The following is a 17,592-nucleotide window of genomic DNA, read 5'->3' on the forward strand; positions in this document are numbered from 1 at the left end:
TGACATCTGGTTATTATAAGAAATAACTAATTTCCTGTTTTTGTCAAGGGGGCCAGACCGTGACAAAATGAGGTCTCGTCCTTATATCTTTAGTAGAAATTGGTTGGTGTTCTGTTTTTTTTTCCTTGAGTTGCTTTAATATTGAGGAAAAATCCTCACATAATACAGCATTAAACACGTTTTTCATTCGGTCTGTTATTCAAGTTATGTGATCCTTATACCGACTGATTTCTCTTTTTATGGCTGCATCATTACATGTAATGGAAGTGGGGTGGCCTAGGGCTTTAAGGGGCCAACCATGCATGAACATAATGTTCTGGGTTTGTATCCGGGCAGGGACCTTTGTCGCAATATCCCATCTTTTTTTCTCTTTCCCCTCAACTCTACGGATGAAAATATCCGTCCAATCAAAGTGAAGTTATCTGAAATATCAATGCGTTTTATGCTAGACACATTTCATTTTCACATCTGGTGTCTATAGAAATTCTTACTAGTATTTTCAATAAAAGTCTAAAATCTCCCAGTGGAATTAAAAATGAAAGCGTCAGTTTGAAGTCGACGTACCTCACTGCACATCAGAAGTGTGTGCACCCACAGGTGTCTTCAGCAGATGTCAACAACAGCCGAAGTTACTCAGAAGTCGATGGAAGTCCTAGAAAGAGAAAAGATGTTAGTAAGTAAACACAACATTGGCCCACAGCCACTGATATAAACATGATCATCTATAAAGGCTGGAATAAAGATTAATGTGTGAGCTGTTATAGTGAGCAAATTTAGGAGTTTGAACTGTGAATGACTTGCATTTAAAAAAATGCAGTTTTTGCTTTGGTGTTGTTCAGCAGCACCATCTGCTGGGTGAGAGCAGCTGATGCTCTTCAAACATTTTGTACAACAAGAAACATAAAAATGCTTTTCGACAGGGGGCCACATTAAACAGCTTTGGATTCATGATAGTTGTTAAACACAGGAAGTTATTTCCCATCCTCATATCCGGATGTTATGCTAATGTTGAGTGTAGCACATTTTTTACACATTTCATCCAAAGTCATTTGCAATTTATTCTTCATACTTTTTCTTAAATCTTGCAGACTTTACATCCTTAAACAAAAGACAACTGACAGTGATGTTAACGTTGAAAATGTTTATTAAAGGTTGCTACTGTACACATATTTGTAACATTTAGTTTACACAAGAAATACTCTACTTTTGAAAAACTCTGCACGGGCAAGAACTAAAGCAAAACTCAAGGGTGTGAAAGGACAATTTTTTTAATGGAGGGAAATGACAGAAAAATGATAATCCAGCCGATATAGAGGGAGATGATTAATGAAATGTAATAAAGGGGAGACCACCTTTATTATGCCAATTAAAAGATCAGAAACAAGGAGCAGAGCTTATCTCAGTCAGTTGACAATGAAAATTTGGTCCTAAGAGTCCATGTTGGAGTACAGCAGATCAAAACACAAAAACAGAATTGACCTCTGCTTTCCTGGTAGTAAGAGAAAAAGTTTAATACTGATATCAAAGAACAGTCAAATTACTCAGAACAATAAAAGTCCAAGATATGCATAATCCAATTAGAACTGGTTTTAATGTTTCAAATTAACATGACAAACAAGAACTCTAAATTACCAAGTCTATTATACCACTTAACATCGTAAAAAAAAATATATCAAAGCATCACTAACCGTCATGATCAATAAAACCATATTAAACTGCAGGGTTGGCATCAGAGAGATTAGTCAGTTGGTTCAGAAGGTTTTCATCATTAAGCCACAAGGTGGCAGACCACAATGACTGATGATGAATGCTGGTTTGGATACAAGATTGTCTAACCTGGTAACATGAGACTGGTCCAACTATAACACAGCAGTTAAAAAAAAAGAAAGATACAAAATAGAGCAAATTTTGTTTTATTGTCCTTTACTTGAACTGGTGATAGCATGAAGGAATTTAAAAAACATCACAAAGTTCACATTTAAAACACAGAAAAAAAAAAGAAGAGAGATAAAAATGACCAAACAAAACGAAAAACATGGATATCATCACTTTGTTTAAAAATACAGAATTGGCTGGCATCAGTTGCAAATTTCAAACAGGGTACTTGTATCCTGGTAGACAGGACAAACTAAAAAAAATCTACAAGAGATAAAAAGTTTTTAAAAAGGAAGTGATTATGCAGTCAGGAAAGTGCTGCGGTGGTTGCTTCCTGAATATTGATACTAGTCTTATCCTCAGCGGCGTTAGTGGGTTCTTAAAGCATGGAGGTGCACTGCCTATAAAGAGTTGAGAATGGGGTTGTGTACCAAATGTGGGACAAGCTCATAGTTAACACAGCTTGTAAACTCTGGGTATCAAGACTATGTTCTGAGTTTGAACAGATGGTCATGATGTAAAATACCTTACTGGCTTAATTGTATCCTGTGAGCGCTAAAACATGATGTGTTAAGACATAAAAAAAAGAAGGTAAAGAATACAAAGACAGAACAGCAGAACCCTTCCCCAGTAGCATATCAGCCATGCCCGCTACAGCTTCTCCCTCTGTCTGATGGTTCCTTGTCAGCAGTCTGGGCCCTTGTGCTCCAGTGGGTTATGGATGGAGAGAGACACGACTGTGCCCACTGTTTGTGTGTCGTTGTTGGACATGGTAAAGAGGAAGGATGGGAGGTTTGGGCGTGAAAAATGTCCGACTCAAGGTTGTCCCTGCAGTGGAGGAGGTCATGTTTCCTCCTGACGTGATGCACTCATGCACTGACAGCATCCTTTTCTTTCTTGTCACTGTCTTCGTGCCAGGTGAGACGTTCCTCATAGAAAGCTATGACAATCTGTGGGCACTTATGATTGGCCTCCTTGGCAAGCACGAGATCTGCCTCATCAGAGTCTTTCCTGTAAGAAACAGAGACCAGGGTTTGGGTGATTTCTTTAACAGGGAAGTTGGTTTGTATCATTCTATTATAATTGCTTATTTATTATTAACAGTAAAGAATGGATGGAATACAACACTATCAATAATGCTTCTCAGATGCAAAGTAGGAAAAGGGAGCTTGTGAATCTACTTAGGACATGCCCACGTTATATTTTGTAGTATTCTTATAGATCTTTCTCCTGTTTATTTTATACACAAATAAATGTTCTAATCACAGCTATAGTAGAACTGTTGCCCCATTTGAGCCACTCTGGAATGAAGCATGACCAGGCATGAGTGACGACGCACCACGCATATATCCATCTAGCTAATGTGTGATGGCATAAAATTTTATGGTGTCGCTTACTGTTTGTATATGAATGGACAGCTAGGCTATTAGTTTGGCTAATGGGTAATTTGTCAGCAGCAATCTGGCACATTGAGGGCCGTTTCAAAGAATCATTCCATTACAAGTTGGAAGCAGTGGTGGTGCAGACAGCAACTATTGCAGGCAACTGCCGCAGTACAAAAGTTGAAACCTAGAAACCTGAAGAGCACCAACACCAAGAAATGTAGTATCTGATTAAGTGAAAAGGCCAATGCACATTGTTTAAATTCATTGCAAACATTATCACGAGCAGAATTAAATAATTCAATTATAAAATTATTCAATAATTACTTCTTCTAAAAATAAAGCATAAACCCATAGCCATAAGCTTATATACCCATTTATCAGGATTACCCCTCTTACAGTTTAAAAGAAATATATGGAAGATGTTCATATACCCAAACATCATTTATGTATCACTTGCAGTATATAAAACATAAATTTGCATACGCACGTATCTAGTTAGCAAACAGAATTATTAGAATAATTATGGTGATTAGAATTATCATGGTTTCATCTAAGCAGAGATGTAAGGTGTTGCTGTTCTTATGATAATCATCTGCAGGACCACTACACCTTCTGCCTAGAAGCTGTAAATGTTACAAAACCACAAACTTACTCTGCTGGAAACAGAGAGCGTAGTAATGGAAAATGCAACTCTTCTGGCTGCCCTGATGCTCTAAACTCCAGTGCTGACTGTCAAATCAGGACACCTTAACTACCAGACACTAAAACAAGCTTTTCCACAGCTCTGCCAAGTGACTAACTTCCTACTGCTCACAATTATTTGTAGAGCAGAAGAGATGATGTGTGAAGCACGGACTGAATAATAAAACTAAAACCAGGACACACACGTTTACTTTCACAATCCACCATATTACATCTGATGTTTTAGCTCTGCAGGTGTGCGGAACAGACACAAGCTAACCAAAAGAACCCCACATTCCCTCTACAAGGAGATGCAGCAGTTTAAAATACAGACTCAAAGACTGAAAATCCAAATTCAGGGCAGCCCTAAAGTTTACATTAAAGTCAACAGCCATCTTTAGACCTGTGCATGAATTAATATGATTCTTAATGACAATATCGTATGTGCTTTTAAATAGTGATTCACTCGTATGAAGAAACATTAGGCCAAAACTAAGTATCAAATGTAAACATGCGAAGAACATCCAGAAAACTTACCACTTCATAAGAAACATTAGGTCACCACATGAGTCAGTAGCTCCAATGATCTTCTCTGGCTCAAGTCCTCTTTCAAAGCCACGAGCGACTAGAATTTCATCCTGAAAAAGGAAAGAAATGCATCTTTTAAGCAAAGAAAAAACGCTGTTGAATGTTACAGTCAACAATACGATTGAACACTAATTTGGTTTAGATAGTTGGCAAATACGTGTCTGCTGATTTTTCACGATTGAACATGGCATAGCAGCAACTTTTACATGTCTTTGATGCAGAGAATTCACTCTTAAGAATTACGTTCTATTACTCAAAGAATCAAGTAAACCAAAAAATTAAATGTTTAAAATTTAATCATAAGCTGCTAAAGAGTATCCTTGGATACAAAAACCCCTTGATGTTTCTCACTTCTACAATGAGACACAAATCACCTGTAATTTTTATAAGAGCAGTTAATCAAGAACTGAGCTTTTACTTCCAAAAGTGAAAAGCCACAGCGCAGCACACAAAGCTTGAAAAAGGTGTTTACATCAAACATGTAAATTTGCTTTATAAACTGTATTATACCCCAAATTGGACACTTTTAATGCTTTTTTCATCTAAAGAACTTTTGTATTTTAAATGTCATAAAACTACTGCACAAAGACATAACTATTTACCTCCTTCTTCTTTTTGGGCTTACTTCCTCCCTCCTCATCATCATCAGAGCTTCTCTTCTTTGAGGTACTGGAGTCTTTGGAGCGTCCTGAGGGGCCTGTGCTTGTTTTGCTGCCCCCACTGCTAGGTGTGGAGCTTCCACCACTGCTGCTGCTTTTCTTGTAGGTCTTCATGAATTCTGAAATAAGCTCAGGGCAGTCCAGATTCTTCTCTGGCTCCCACGTGTTGTGCTTTCTGCAAAAAAACAACATGCAGCTAGTCAGTACCAGTATAACGACTAGTGGTAAATCAACAGCATCAACCAGACATTTATGATGTATTACATTTACTGTAGTGATAACACACTTCATAGCATCTGTTGTATTCATAACATTGTAATTTATCCTCTCACTTATTTATAGGTCTTATAATATAACTTATTTACATACACCATGAAAAAAATCATGTGACAAAAAATTAAATCCATTGTACTAACTTTAACGGTTTTAAATGTAAAATAAGGTAAGTCATAAGCAAGCAGTGTTTATGATGTAGCCTAAATGTGTCGCGCTGGAGGCTCATGTACTGGTTACACAATGGCGAGAATATAACTTACTCTGAGTATCCTTTCCACTTCAGGAAGAACTCAACCCTGCCTTTCACCACCCTCCTGTCCAGCACCTTCTCCACAACATACTCTTCCTCATCAGAGGATGAGGAGTCCTCTTCGCGAGACTTCTTGCCCATAGCAAAGTTTGTTGCTGAACACTACGCTGTTGCAGACCAATGGCAATTCCCTGCGCAGAAAAACGACAGAGAAGCTAACGTTAGAGAGAGTTTAGACAATATAAGTCGAAATATTCTGCTTTATTCCGCTGAAAACGCTGCAGGCACTTGTAGTAGTTAGTCAGTACACTTTAACGTAAGTCAGCATTAGCTAGATATGCACGAAAGGATTCATTGTCGTTTCTCATCCGCAACAGTTTAGACCGACTAAAATGCTATACTTAGTTATTGAATGGCTAACCCCTCTTGGCAACTGTTCCCTCGCTAAAGTAGCGTTACTTTAATTGTTACAAACTGTTATCAGAAAACTTAATACGCGGAGGATTGAGATATAATGTTGTGTTAGCTAAGCTAACGCGACTAGCTAACCACTGGCAAACTTGCCATTGTAATTAGCCTGCAAGCTAACGCTGCAACAAGCTAGCACTCTTCATCTTTGACGTTAAATACAAAGAAATACTTTGAGCAAATTAAGCACTATGATGTGGCAGGTATTCCTTACCTTTTGGGTGTGAAGACCGCCGGTTTTGACCAGCAAACCACGGAAATATCGCGTGTCTTTTTTAGAACTGTGGTGTGAGGCCAACGCTGAAGCTACTTTAGCATCTAGCCTGGATCACATAAAGACGCTGTGCGCTCGTCTTTACGTAAAAAGCGCGCGTGAAAGGCGCACAATGAAAGTACACGCCCCTCGGTCAGCTGATGACCTACATATTTGGTTAGAGAATATGATCCTACCACGATTATATAAATGATTTCTTCTAGAATTCTGAAAAAAAAAATTGTAATTGAATGTAACAATTGTCTCAATTGAAAACATTAATAGTACCATCTTCCAGTACAAGATATTAAGGTTTTGAGAAAGGCACAGCTCCACCCATAAGTCAAAAATCAGAATCATATAGCAACCAGGGTCCCTTGAACGTTGATATTTGTTTTTTTGCATTTTGTCAGTGTATTCGTGAGATTTACCCTGTTGTTTGCATTTTATTTTTACTGACCTGACCATATCATGTACAAAACGCCAAAAATCGCATTCCATGTAGCATTTATAACCTTCTATCGCCATGATTGTAAAATAAATGCTCGCCGTAAGCTTATTGGCCGATAGTGGTGATTGATTGAATATGAACCAACAAAAATCCACTAAATGCTGACGACAGACTGCAGCGGGAACTCCTGACCAATGGCTGTGTGACAGAGGGGTGTCCTTTGCTATTTATTCTACAGTTCAGTATCGGGCTGGGCTCGTCTGACGCAGATCACCTCTCCGATCATTTTACAAGGAGTCATGTCGATGTCAAAAGATGTGAGTACAACATGCAGATATATTATTATTTTCTTTATCTACATATTTTGTGCCTGTAGTCGCTAGTTGCCTGAAGCAGTTTCGATTTGTAAAAACCGAACGTGGTTTGCTTTTTCATCGCAGCAGCCGCAGCTAGTATCAAGTATTGTGCAGCCGCCATTTTATAGCATCTGGGCCTCGTGGCCCTTTGTTCATGCGGCGAGCTATTTATGACTTAAACAAATAAAATGGTTGATAAATATACAGAACCCACAAAATGCTACAATATCTGACTAATGGCGCGAGCATTGAGTGGAAACTTAAACTATGCAACACCACACGGATGATCCTCCAACGTTAATGGCGGCGATGTCTGCCACCTCCTACCTGTCCCGATTTTTGATTCGCTATGAGGGTCTGGATTAACGAACACAAAGAACTGTGTTGCTGTCGGATCGATTCGATAACATCGTTATAAACGGCACCCAGGCCTACTGTGTGAATATGCTCTGATGCTATTCCTTGCTTTGTTCATTGTGTAGGTCCCACGTGAGCCCGAGCAGCTCCGCAAGCTGTTCATTGGCGGTCTGAGCTTCGAAACTACAGACGAAAGCCTGCGGGCTCATTTTGAGCAATGGGGCAGCCTTACAGATTGCGTGGTAAGTGGAACGTTTGCACGGTTTTTGTTAAATGGAAAGCTGTGCTGTGGAACGTTGGGAATAATGAGTTATTTTCTTGCAGGTCATGAGGGACCCCAACACAAAGAGATCCAGAGGTTTCGGTTTTGTTACATACTCATCAGTACAGGAGGTTGATGCTGCCATGTCTGCCCGCCCCCACAAGGTTGATGGGAGAGTTGTTGAACCTAAACGAGCAGTTTCCAGGGAGGTATGTACAGTTTAAAATACTTCAGCTCAAAATCTGCCTTAAATATTTACTAGAACTTAAAGGGAAAGCAGCTATATTACAGCAGCAAATGTTTGTTCACAGGACTCAAACCGGCCAGGGGCCCATGTAACAGTGAAAAAGATTTTTGTTGGAGGCATCAAGGAAGATACAGAGGAGTCACACCTGCGAGACTACTTCACACAGTTTGGCAAAATCGAGGTCATTGATATTATGACCGATCGTAACACCGGCAAGAAGAGGGGCTTTGCTTTTGTGACCTTTGATGATCATGATTCAGTCGACAGGATTGTCAGTAAGTGACTGTTCTCTTCCAGACTAAAACATGTATCTTGATTGCTTAGAACAATTGGTTAATATCTTCCCCTCCCACAGTCCAGAAATACCACACAATCAACTCTCACAACTGCGAAGTGAGGAAGGCCCTCACCAGGCAAGAGATGCAGACTTCAGGAATGGGTATGAGAGGTACACTCTTTATCAAAACAAGTCAATATGGAACGAAAGGTTCATATTGGCACAGATGGCTTTCCAGAGTTAATGGTTAATGTCTTTTAGGTCGCAGCAGCGGTGGAAGACCCTATGAATATGACCGGGGCTTCAATCAGGGTAAGGGTTCTTTAATAAAGGGGATTACATAATACTTTAGAATTATATTTGTAGCTGTTTGAAACATGACCTGGCATGTTTGCTTCTTTCAGGTGGCCGGGGACGGTACGGAGATGGCCCTTACAATTGTAATGGAGGCGATGGTGGTAAGGATGCTTACTTGGTCTTTATTTTAAACTGATTTTCTTTTTGCCAGTTACTAAGAATATTTATATTTTAGGCTATGGAGGTGGTCCAGGGGGTCCTGGTGGATATAATAATGGCGGCAACCGTGGCTATAACCAAGGATACAACCAGGGTGGTGGAGGTGGTGGTGGCGGTGGCGGCTATGGAGGAAATGGGTATGACAGCAATGGCTATGGTAAGTATTATGCCCCCACCCTCAACTGTAAGAATTGTTGGTACAAGAATTGCCATACTAAGTTTTCATCTACTTGCAGGTAACTGTGGTGGAGGCGGCGGCGGTGGCGGAGGAAACAGCTACAATAACATGGGCCACTACGACCCCCAGGCCTCCAACTTTGGCCCAATGAAGAACAACTTTGGTGGTGGCGGCGGCGGTGGTGGCAGGAACTTTGGTAAGATGAAAACAGGAGATGCACAAATGTAGACTCTTCTCGAACGTAGCTTCTGTAAACTGACGTGTCCGTGATTCTGTTTGAAGGTGGCTACGGAAGCAACTCAAACAATGGTGGATATGGCCGCCCAGGACGCTTTTAGAATGTGAACGGTAAGTACTTGTAGCATGCCTGAACGATTGATTTTTGTATCGTAATACCAGAGTTTGTAGTTGCAGGGACTCGTTAAGTGTAGATGACTATTATATAAAACACTCTGGATGTCAGGTCATACTAAGTCAGTGCACAGTTAACAATGTTGTTCCGTATTGTTCAACAGGACTATGTACTTAGGAGAGGAGAGCGAGGAGAGCAAGCGAAATGACAGGGCAGCTGCAGGTTTTCCTCCTAAATCTGCTCAGCCAAACAGTTGTGGCAGGTTACTGCTGCTGCAAGAAGAGATGTACAATAGATTAATCATGGAGGGTCTTCATTTAAACGTTTTATGTTTTTTCATCAAATGTGTTTCTGGAAAGCAAGCATTCCAATAAGGTTTTATGTAGATTTTTTTTTCTTTGAGTCTGGTTTTTATTTGTATCTGCAACCTATCAAGCTGAAATAAAACATCATTCAGTCTTTTTTAAAAACAAGTCTGTTAGCCTCTTCAGTGGTTGGGAAAGGGAGGGTTCACTGTCAGACGCTGCAAAAAAGTGGGGGTGAAAGCCACACTTGACATATCATGTGAGGAGGTTGGATGAGTTCATTTCTCTGAGATGATGGGTGCACAGCGCAAGTCATGCATGTGCGATACTGATTGAGGAACAAGAGGTGTACAAATACATTCATCATAAAGAGCTCGTCACTTGGTACAGACTCTACCCTGAGTTCTGCAAAGATCATCTGGAGGATGCTAGCTTACATGCAAAGTCTTTGAGGCTAGCCATGGAAGCCAGCTGAGGGAGAGAAGTAGCAAAACCATCGCCAGGATCATTGAAGCAGGGGAGAGTGAGAACAGAAGCCTGAGACTAGCAGGCAGCAACTACCAAAGGGCTTATATGCTGTGTAGGTAAGACCAGACTTCTCCACTACTGATAGTATGTCTTGCTTAATTTGTCATGTAGCTGGTAGTGAGTTTTGTAGCCAAGTAATGACATAACATTTTTGTGCAAACCAGTTTTATTAAGACTTGACCCAATGTTGACTGGTAAAATTGGCCTCTTTTTTGTGCACAGAGGTCCTAAGTTATTGCATGCTGTAAAAAAGAAAATCAAGAACTTTTTCAAATGTTGCCTTTTTTACTTATTTGTTTCTCTTCCTTCTAGGAACTCCACTCTTGCCCCAGAAACCTGACCTCATTTCAGTGATAATGGCTTAATCAGGTACAATCTTCAAAGCCTTTCATGAAACATATTGCATATATTTTTTTAAATTAACTTCCGTTCCCTGTCCCTCCCCAGGTTTGCCAAACAATCATGCTGCTGCTGAAGACTACTTTTTAAAACATAACAGATGGCTGCTGTGCAGTTTTTTTGTACTTTTTTTAATAAAGTATATTTTTTATAAAACACGGTTTCTGTCTCTTGTGAAAGTATAAAATGTCAATTGATGTTTTTATATTAGACATTCATAAGTACATTAACATTTCCAGCCAGTAATACACTTTCAGTTGGCACAGTCGGGCATTATGCCTCAGGTAAAATAAAACTCTTCTTTAGCATTGGTCTCTTTTGTGCATTGTTGAGTGGGGTACCAAATAAATTTTGCCGTCAGGTGTCTGTTGTAGGGAGTAGTCATCCACTGAGTACGGTTGTCCATCTTCATCTCGTAAGTGAGAAAACACATCTGAATAGAGGTCTGTAAGGCGACATTTAATAAAGGCCAAGCTGCGCTTGAACTCCAGCCTCTCCTGTGCCAGATGCTCTCTCTGGGCCTGCAGCTGGTTCAGTTCTCTTTCAAGGTGAATTATGCTCTCAAGCTTCCTTTTCCTGCAATTCTGAGCTGCCACCTTGTTCTTCCCTCTCCGTCTAATGTCCCTGACCAGTGCTAGTTGAGTATCTGTCAGAGTGTACTGTGTCAGGAGCTCATTGAAGTCATCCACAGGTAGATTGATGATCTTGTCCATGGGGAAGGGGATCTTTAAAGCCATGGCCCGCCGCTCATCTCTGCTCAGGGCAGTCGGAGAGGAGATGCTTCCTGTTGGTTTGGTGTACATGTTTTGCTGTGAGCTCCCTCTGCTGGTGACTCCAGAGTCAGTGTACAGGTCGCCAGCAGCAGCGGTCTGACCTGGCTGTTTCACTGACCAAGGAGTCAGAGCGTTAGGCTGTGCATGAGGATAAGCAGTTTGGGGTGAGAAAAAAGATGGGTGTGCACCTGAGTGTAAATAGTGAGACTGATTCTGGTAGTCCATGGAGTAATGCACATGTGCTCCTCTGTTGTGATCAGTCATGCTGTCTTGTTCTCCATCACTATAAGTCATGCTTATGTCTACACTCTGGTAACCTGGTGCATTACTAACAGGATTATCTGGGGAGGCCAAAGGTGGACTAGAACCCAAAGACAGACCAGAGTCCGATTCCAGATCATCAGCAGAGCGGGCGTGTGAACTCTGTCCGTGTGTGGGCCACAGCATGTGCCGACCCTGAGAGAGGCAAGCGTTGGCCCTCCTGTGCCCCTGACTGGTACCCGACATGTGCATCTGGTCCCTGGGAGCCATGAGTGAAGGCTGTGTGTGAGAGGAGACGGGGAGCATTCGCTGATTGAGCTGAGGTTGAGACTGTCCGTACATTGCCTCTCCGTTGCTGCCTTGATGACAGACAGGTGCTCCTTCAGAGTAACATCCATCAAAGGTGTTGGCAGTGCTGAGGTCACAAGCAGCAGCAGCAGGAGGAGGAGGCTGAGAATGGGACTGAGCCATGCCGTATCCTCCCATAGGGTTTCCCTGCTCCATGCTTTGGTACTGTGGTGTTTCATAGGAGGCCTCACCGGGGACGTCAAACTACAAAAACAAAAGGGACATTTCCAGGTATGATTGACAGGCACAAAAGTAAACATTTTACAATAAAATTATTATTTACAAGACTTGGAACAGTGTCTTTTCTACATTCATCCTGTTCACTATGGTACACAGTTTGCCCCCACTTCAGCATGCCACCCATAGCCTATGAAGGGCTCTCATAGATGTGATCAGGTTTCACCTGAAACAGATGGCTATTGTGCGGTGCAGGGGGCCGCTAGCAACATACAGCACTTGCCCCCTCTCACAATCTCTTCATCCTGCTATCACTCAAACGGGCCATTGTTGCCTTTCTCAGCTGAGTGTGTGTTAGCTTTTAGACACTCAGCATCAAATGAAAATATGTAAAAACTTGTATTTATTCCAGTGAAATAACAAAATCTGTACTTATTCTAAATTAATTTGAACCAAATTTTAAGTTTCTTTCATGTGCATATTTTCAACATGGAAGACTTTTGTCACTGATTAAAATTTTAAAATAAAACACATCTTTGGACTGGTCTTGACGAGTTTGGGTCTCAAATGACCTTTTAAAAAAAGCCATAGAATGCGTCTTAATATGCTTTTTTTGTTTTTTTGACAAAAATACAATCTGCACATCCCAAAATGCAGCACAAAGTACTTTGATAACATACAGTACATCAGGGATATGGCACACAGCATACACCACAGCTCTCAGTGTGTCAGCGTTACCTGCAGCTCTGTGATGGCCATCAGCTCCTGCCACGCCACATCCATCTCTGTATCCTGAGCAGCTCCATGAGACCTGGCTCCGGGGAAATTAGTTGACATGGACACTCCCCCGCACAGCCTGCCAGGAGTGGCTAATACCTTGTTGTAGGTAAGAAAATAATTGCTGTTTAAACTCATTTATGTGTGTGTTTTAGGCTCGATTATATCTTTGGGTTTTAGTGACAGACCTACCTCAAAGGTTCTCCTCAGCGGGAGAACATAGTTGGCCGTTGAACACATTCAGGACAGACTCTCGCAGCAGAAGATCAACCTGGTGGGACAGAGAGCAGCCTTTACTTTACACACCAGAAAGAGGAAGTAAAAAATACATCTGATCAGATAAAGTAACTGCGAACCTTCAGGTCACACTAGGCCTTCAAACGCACATTTCTAATACATGCGGCACATCTGACCTCTGAGTGCTAAATAAATGACTGTTTGGGTGTTTTGTAGGTTCTTTTGGAACACATGAAGGATTCAGTTTAGCTGACTCCTCCCAGCAGCAGTCCCGGGTTGCAGCTATGCCGACCCCTGATAAGACAATCTGCGGGAAAACAGCACGCTGCAGCTACCAGACGGACTGGAGGCTGAGGGACACTGGAATATTTACTGTATGTACTGTACTAAAATACAGACAGAAACAATTTCCACATTTAAACCCAAACACACAATTATATCCACATGTCAGAGCAATCATAGTCCTGGGCAATACACACACATATAGATGCATGCACATAAAATCAATCTTTTTTAGCTATTGTGCTGTTTTCATCTTGTATTTCATCATTTAGATGTTTTTTCACCCTAAATGTAAAAGGCTTAAGGGGATAAGGCTGAAAATAGCCTAACAGATGCCTTAAAGTCAGTACATCTGTTTGCATTGCTTATGTTTATGGATTTATATGCGTTGCCATGTTAAATAAACATATAAATCAACCTTGCTTTGGGTCATTTAAACGTTTCATGCCGGCTATGATTTCATTATCTTTTTGTAACCTGGATGAGCCACTTTAACTGTATGCAAATGTAAATCCTAATACTGTGGTAATTTAAATAAATATTTTTAAACAAGCAGAACTCTTCATCAATACATACAAAAAGTGATGTCATTAAGCAGCAGCCTAAAGCTACTCTATAGACATTAATACGGTAACATCTTTGTGGTTATTCTTACATTAAGTGTCAGGGAGCGGGCACATTTGACGATATTTAGAATAAGAGATATCAAAGTGAAGATAGTTTCAGTGCAGAATCAAACAGCAGGCTGTTACACACTGAGGTGTCACAGATTACAGTCTCAGTTCAGTGTGTTTAGCCTCTGAAGAGACTTTAATGGTCTGTATAATTTAAATGCCTCGGCTTTGAAAACACACAAAATGCTTTTATTTTCATAAAAGATGCTTTCTTCAAATAATTACTTCTACTTGGTAGCAGTAAAATATGTATAAACAGGAGCTTTAACCAAATGTTTTTCCTCTTTTATGTTTTAAGATTTTAATTGCCCGTCTAATTTCATCAAACTTACTGTGAAAACGTGAAATTGTGGGCAATAAAATGTGCAATAAATGTTATGATTTCTGTGTGTAAAGCTAATCATGTGCTTTGGGTGAATTATTCAGTAATATTCAAAGGAATTATGATTCTTTTGAATCACTCAAAACTCTATAAAGAAGCTGACAAAACATTGAATCAAATTAAGTCGTCAAGATAAAACTTGCAATTAAAGTTGTGTTGATCTCTTTTTTAACATTTAAGGAGATCTGTGTTATTACTTTAAACGTATTCTTCTAAACGTGAATGAAAGAAAGTTTCAGCTGCATTATCATTTCCATACTTTTTACACGGTGGTGTAGAACATATTATCTTACGGTGCTGCTTAAATCCACTGAAATAAACACATGAATATAAGTGGGAACGCTCTAACGTCTCAGCACAGCTCTGCAATAGAAAAAGGAAAGATATGAATGAACATACCTGTGCAACATTCTCCGCTTCAACAGGTGATGAATCAAAAAAAGGGGCTTCAGGTGTAAAGCACAGTCCTGGAGGTAGGAGGAATGCAAAAAGTGGTAAAATTAGCTTCTGTTCTTTAGCAGATCACAAGAAGTTAAAGACACGAGGCCTCCTGCTCTATCTCTCATTCAACTGTCTGTCTCTCTCTGTTCAGCTACACTTACAGCCACCGGCATAAATGGGATGGCTCAGTGCAGACAAACGCAATCTTCCTGTAAAGCACCCACACCACAAATTTTTGCACTCACTGTATCCTTAATAGCACACTTGCACCCCAACCTCCGAATTTCCCTTTTGCCCACACGACAAACCACAAACCAACAGTCTGGCAGAGAATCATACTGTGAGTCCAAACTGAAGTAGGTACATGTTTACACAGTTTAGAACACACACAAAAAAGCCTGTAAGCAATTTAGGTTCAAATTATGAAATGACAATACATATAAAACAGCCAGGTTAAACAACTGAAAGTGTGTGAAAACTAGCCGGATGGTTGTCTCTGTCCTCTGTCCTTTAAATGGTCCCAAACGAAAGGTATGAGGAGTGTGATGTGGAGCACCTGGAGTCAGAGCCGGCATCGCAGTGAGGGCCCTGTTAGAGCAGGGGTGGGTTGGAGGCAGGATAGAGACTTAGTTTAGTAGAGATGGAATGTACACCCTCCGACAGGTAAGAAAGACTACATTGTTCCTCTATCTGGCAGAGCAACCGCCAAGGGAGAGAGAGGAGCAGGGGGAGAATAGAGGGGAGCGTGTCTAACATAGCAAGTGACCATTAAAATCCCTCGCAAAAAAATCCCCTCATTGCCCTGATCTGAAGCAATGCGAGGAGCGGATTCACAAAGACTGTGTGTTGTGTTGAAGTGCACTATTGTGCAACATGTTTCACACAATTACAGATAGTAGTGATGGTGGATATTTATAGTTTAATAGAACAATATGTATCTATCGTTATGCACCATGATAGAACAATCTACTTTGTCAATGATGATTTAAAATAAGTCTTATGCTCTCATGCTCTGTTATACAAAACCTACTGTATACAACAATGTAGATTTCATTTGTAAAGGTATTTGTGCATGATAACAGATAACACTTGATGGACATATCCCTGCAAAGACTTACTAAATAAGTGGATATAAACTGTCATAGAATGAAATAAAGGGAGCTGGGTCCATTCTGCAGAAGGAAAAATAGGTCCGCAGACATCTGCACAAGAAACAGCTTCGGTGTGCTGCAAATGCAAAGTTGTGTATTCAAACAAGCAAGGATATACAAACTATTTTCAGAGCTGAAATCAGATGTCACAATCATTTTAGCCCTTGAATTGCAGTGGGTGAATTTACCTAGTTGGAGACAACTCTTCAGTTATCTGCACGCTTGTATGTTCAAATTGCTACACACAAAGAAAACACATATTTAATCAGTTATAAACACAAAATAACTGATGATAAAGTTCCCCTTCTTTCCTGACACTTAACACACTTAGACAAAGTTAATTTGAAGGTCGATGTAGACAGTATTGAATGAAACAAAGACATGGATTTTTAATCATGACAGAACCCAAAAGTTGTGATAATAAATGAGATTGGAGCATCGACTGTAACTATTTGTCCCGAGTTCTGACTAAAGCTTGTGCTTTTATTGTGAAATAAATCTACATTTCAGGGCAAGTAAAGGACAAAAATGGACTTTCAGTAAGGCGCTGTATATTCATAAACCATGAGAACATGGACGGGCTTGTCTGGCCCATTACAATATCACTACCACTGAGACATAAATCTCAATGTTTTCTCTGTCATTGTTCTAAGATGGAAAAAGTAGGTGGCTGACAGAGTCAAGAAAGGTGAATGTCTACCCGGAATCAAAGAAGGGACTTCCCAACCTCAGTTCCTAGCACCCAGCCCCTGACTCAACCACTGCCACAGCATGCCAAAGAGCACCCTGTTATTACTGCGACCACAGCGGTTTGCAATCTGGACACAGTTCCCAGGTCGACGCCCACATTCCCTGTTTGTGTTTGTTTGCTTCAATTAGTCTTTGACATCTCTGCTTTCCAGCTTCCCTGAACCTCTGAGGTCTGTCGGCCATTTCTCATTGTGTACCTCAGTGCTGCGAACTCTACCTCAAAAATAGAGCGGACATGTCGGCTGGGAACGGCCCACGGTTGACTCACTTCAGCTAAAATTCTCTTAATGACCAGAGAAGCATATGCCCAGGTCTGTTAAGTCTAATGTGGATGAAATGGTTAAACATGTTTGTCCTTTGTGTCCTGGTGTTTCCATGACATTTCATTTGTTCATTAAAGATGGAGGAATGTGGCATCTTTGGTTTTGTTGTAACATCCAGAGAGCTGTATCAGACATGAGTGGAAAAACCAGCTCACTACTAAACAAAATGGATGGGTTGTGGTATCAAAAAAGGGAATATTTTTGGAGTCAGCTTCTGGGAAAGGAAAAAAGAGAGAGAGTGCGGATTGGAGTATTATTTTTTTCTAATATTGATAGATTAAGTAGTTGTAAATTTGATCTACAATGAAAAACATTCCCTTGACTTCAGTTCAAAACACAGGACATAAAAATGG

General features: G+C 40.5%; 3 protein-coding genes across 11 annotated transcripts; 1 reads left to right on the plus strand and 2 right to left on the minus strand.

The window, feature by feature from the left end:
- Positions 1-1,572: 1,572 nt before the first annotated feature.
- On the minus strand, positions 1,573-6,517 carry cbx5 (chromobox homolog 5 (HP1 alpha homolog, Drosophila)). The gene is made up of 5 exons (XM_069660908.1): positions 6,397-6,517; positions 5,725-5,905; positions 5,132-5,363; positions 4,479-4,579; positions 1,573-2,886 (listed from the first exon to the last, which is right to left on the minus strand). Exons 2-5 carry the CDS (start codon positions 5,853-5,855, stop codon positions 2,745-2,747), a joined length of 606 nt encoding a protein of 201 aa, XP_069517009.1. The 5' UTR covers positions 5,856-5,905; positions 6,397-6,517; the 3' UTR covers positions 1,573-2,744.
- Positions 6,518-7,125: 608 nt separating this feature from the next.
- On the plus strand, positions 7,126-10,819 carry hnrnpa1b (heterogeneous nuclear ribonucleoprotein A1b). Of its 7 annotated transcripts, none has more exons than XR_011307943.1 (13): positions 7,126-7,203; positions 7,725-7,841; positions 7,924-8,070; positions 8,173-8,383; positions 8,464-8,547; positions 8,647-8,697; positions 8,790-8,843; positions 8,918-9,058; positions 9,138-9,275; positions 9,362-9,427; positions 9,595-10,320; positions 10,577-10,633; positions 10,712-10,819. XR_011307943.1 is itself a non-coding variant. In XM_069660907.1 (11 exons), the coding sequence occupies exons 1-10, from the start codon at positions 7,186-7,188 to the stop codon at positions 9,415-9,417; spliced, it is 1,017 nt and encodes a 338-aa protein (XP_069517008.1). In that variant the 5' UTR covers positions 7,126-7,185; the 3' UTR covers positions 9,418-9,427; positions 10,577-10,819. The 7 variants fall into 7 exon arrangements, 2 of the variants coding, with proteins under 2 accessions (XP_069517008.1, XP_069517007.1); XR_011307944.1 differs by having other exon boundaries at positions 9,595-10,316; XR_011307941.1 differs by having other exon boundaries at positions 10,577-10,819.
- nfe2 (nuclear factor, erythroid 2) lies at positions 10,426-15,662 on the minus strand. 3 transcript variants are annotated; one of them, XM_069660902.1, is made up of 5 exons: positions 15,572-15,662; positions 14,974-15,041; positions 13,192-13,270; positions 12,961-13,098; positions 10,426-12,249 (listed from the first exon to the last, which is right to left on the minus strand). In XM_069660902.1, the coding sequence occupies exons 3-5, from the start codon at positions 13,237-13,239 to the stop codon at positions 10,966-10,968; spliced, it is 1,470 nt and encodes a 489-aa protein (XP_069517003.1). In that variant the 5' UTR covers positions 13,240-13,270; positions 14,974-15,041; positions 15,572-15,662; the 3' UTR covers positions 10,426-10,965. The 3 variants fall into 3 exon arrangements, with proteins under 3 accessions (XP_069517003.1, XP_069517004.1, XP_069517005.1); XM_069660903.1 differs by lacking the exon at positions 15,572-15,662 and adding an exon at positions 15,177-15,210; XM_069660904.1 differs by lacking the exons at positions 14,974-15,041; positions 15,572-15,662 and adding an exon at positions 13,356-13,419.
- Between the last annotated feature and the right edge of the window lie 1,930 nt (positions 15,663-17,592).

The sequence above is a fragment of the Semicossyphus pulcher genome, unplaced genomic scaffold (genome assembly GCF_022749685.1).
Source record: "Semicossyphus pulcher isolate SPU_LCO1_2020_fin unplaced genomic scaffold, fSemPul1.0.p SCAF_13, whole genome shotgun sequence".
NCBI lineage: Eukaryota > Metazoa > Chordata > Actinopteri > Labriformes > Labridae > Semicossyphus > Semicossyphus pulcher.

Bases quoted from the DNA above. Each gene is read 5' to 3' on its own strand.
- cbx5 (XM_069660908.1), bottom strand. From the start codon at position 5,855: ATGGGCAAGAAGTCTCGCGAAGAGGACTCCTCATCCTCTGATGAGGAA. The intron at 5,364-5,724 runs GTAAGTTATATT...GTTTTTTTGCAG, and splicing joins AAGTGGAAAGGATACTCAGA to AAAGCACAACACGTGGGAGC. The intron at 2,887-4,478 runs GTAAGTTTTCTG...TGTTTCTTACAG, and splicing joins CTAATGTTTCTTATGAAGTG to GAAAGACTCTGATGAGGCAG.
- hnrnpa1b (XM_069660907.1), top strand. The intron at 7,842-7,923 runs GTAAGTGGAACG...ATTTTCTTGCAG, and splicing joins GCAGCCTTACAGATTGCGTG to GTCATGAGGGACCCCAACAC. The intron at 9,059-9,137 runs GTAAGTATTATG...ATCTACTTGCAG, and splicing joins GTATGACAGCAATGGCTATG to GTAACTGTGGTGGAGGCGGC.
- nfe2 (XM_069660902.1), bottom strand. From the start codon at position 13,239: ATGTGTTCAACGGCCAACTATGTTCTCCCGCTGAGGAGAACCTTTGAG. The intron at 13,099-13,191 runs GTAGGTCTGTCA...ACCTACAACAAG, and splicing joins CGCTGAGGAGAACCTTTGAG to GTATTAGCCACTCCTGGCAG. The intron at 12,250-12,960 runs GTAACGCTGACA...TTGTTTTTGTAG, and splicing joins TGGCCATCACAGAGCTGCAG to TTTGACGTCCCCGGTGAGGC.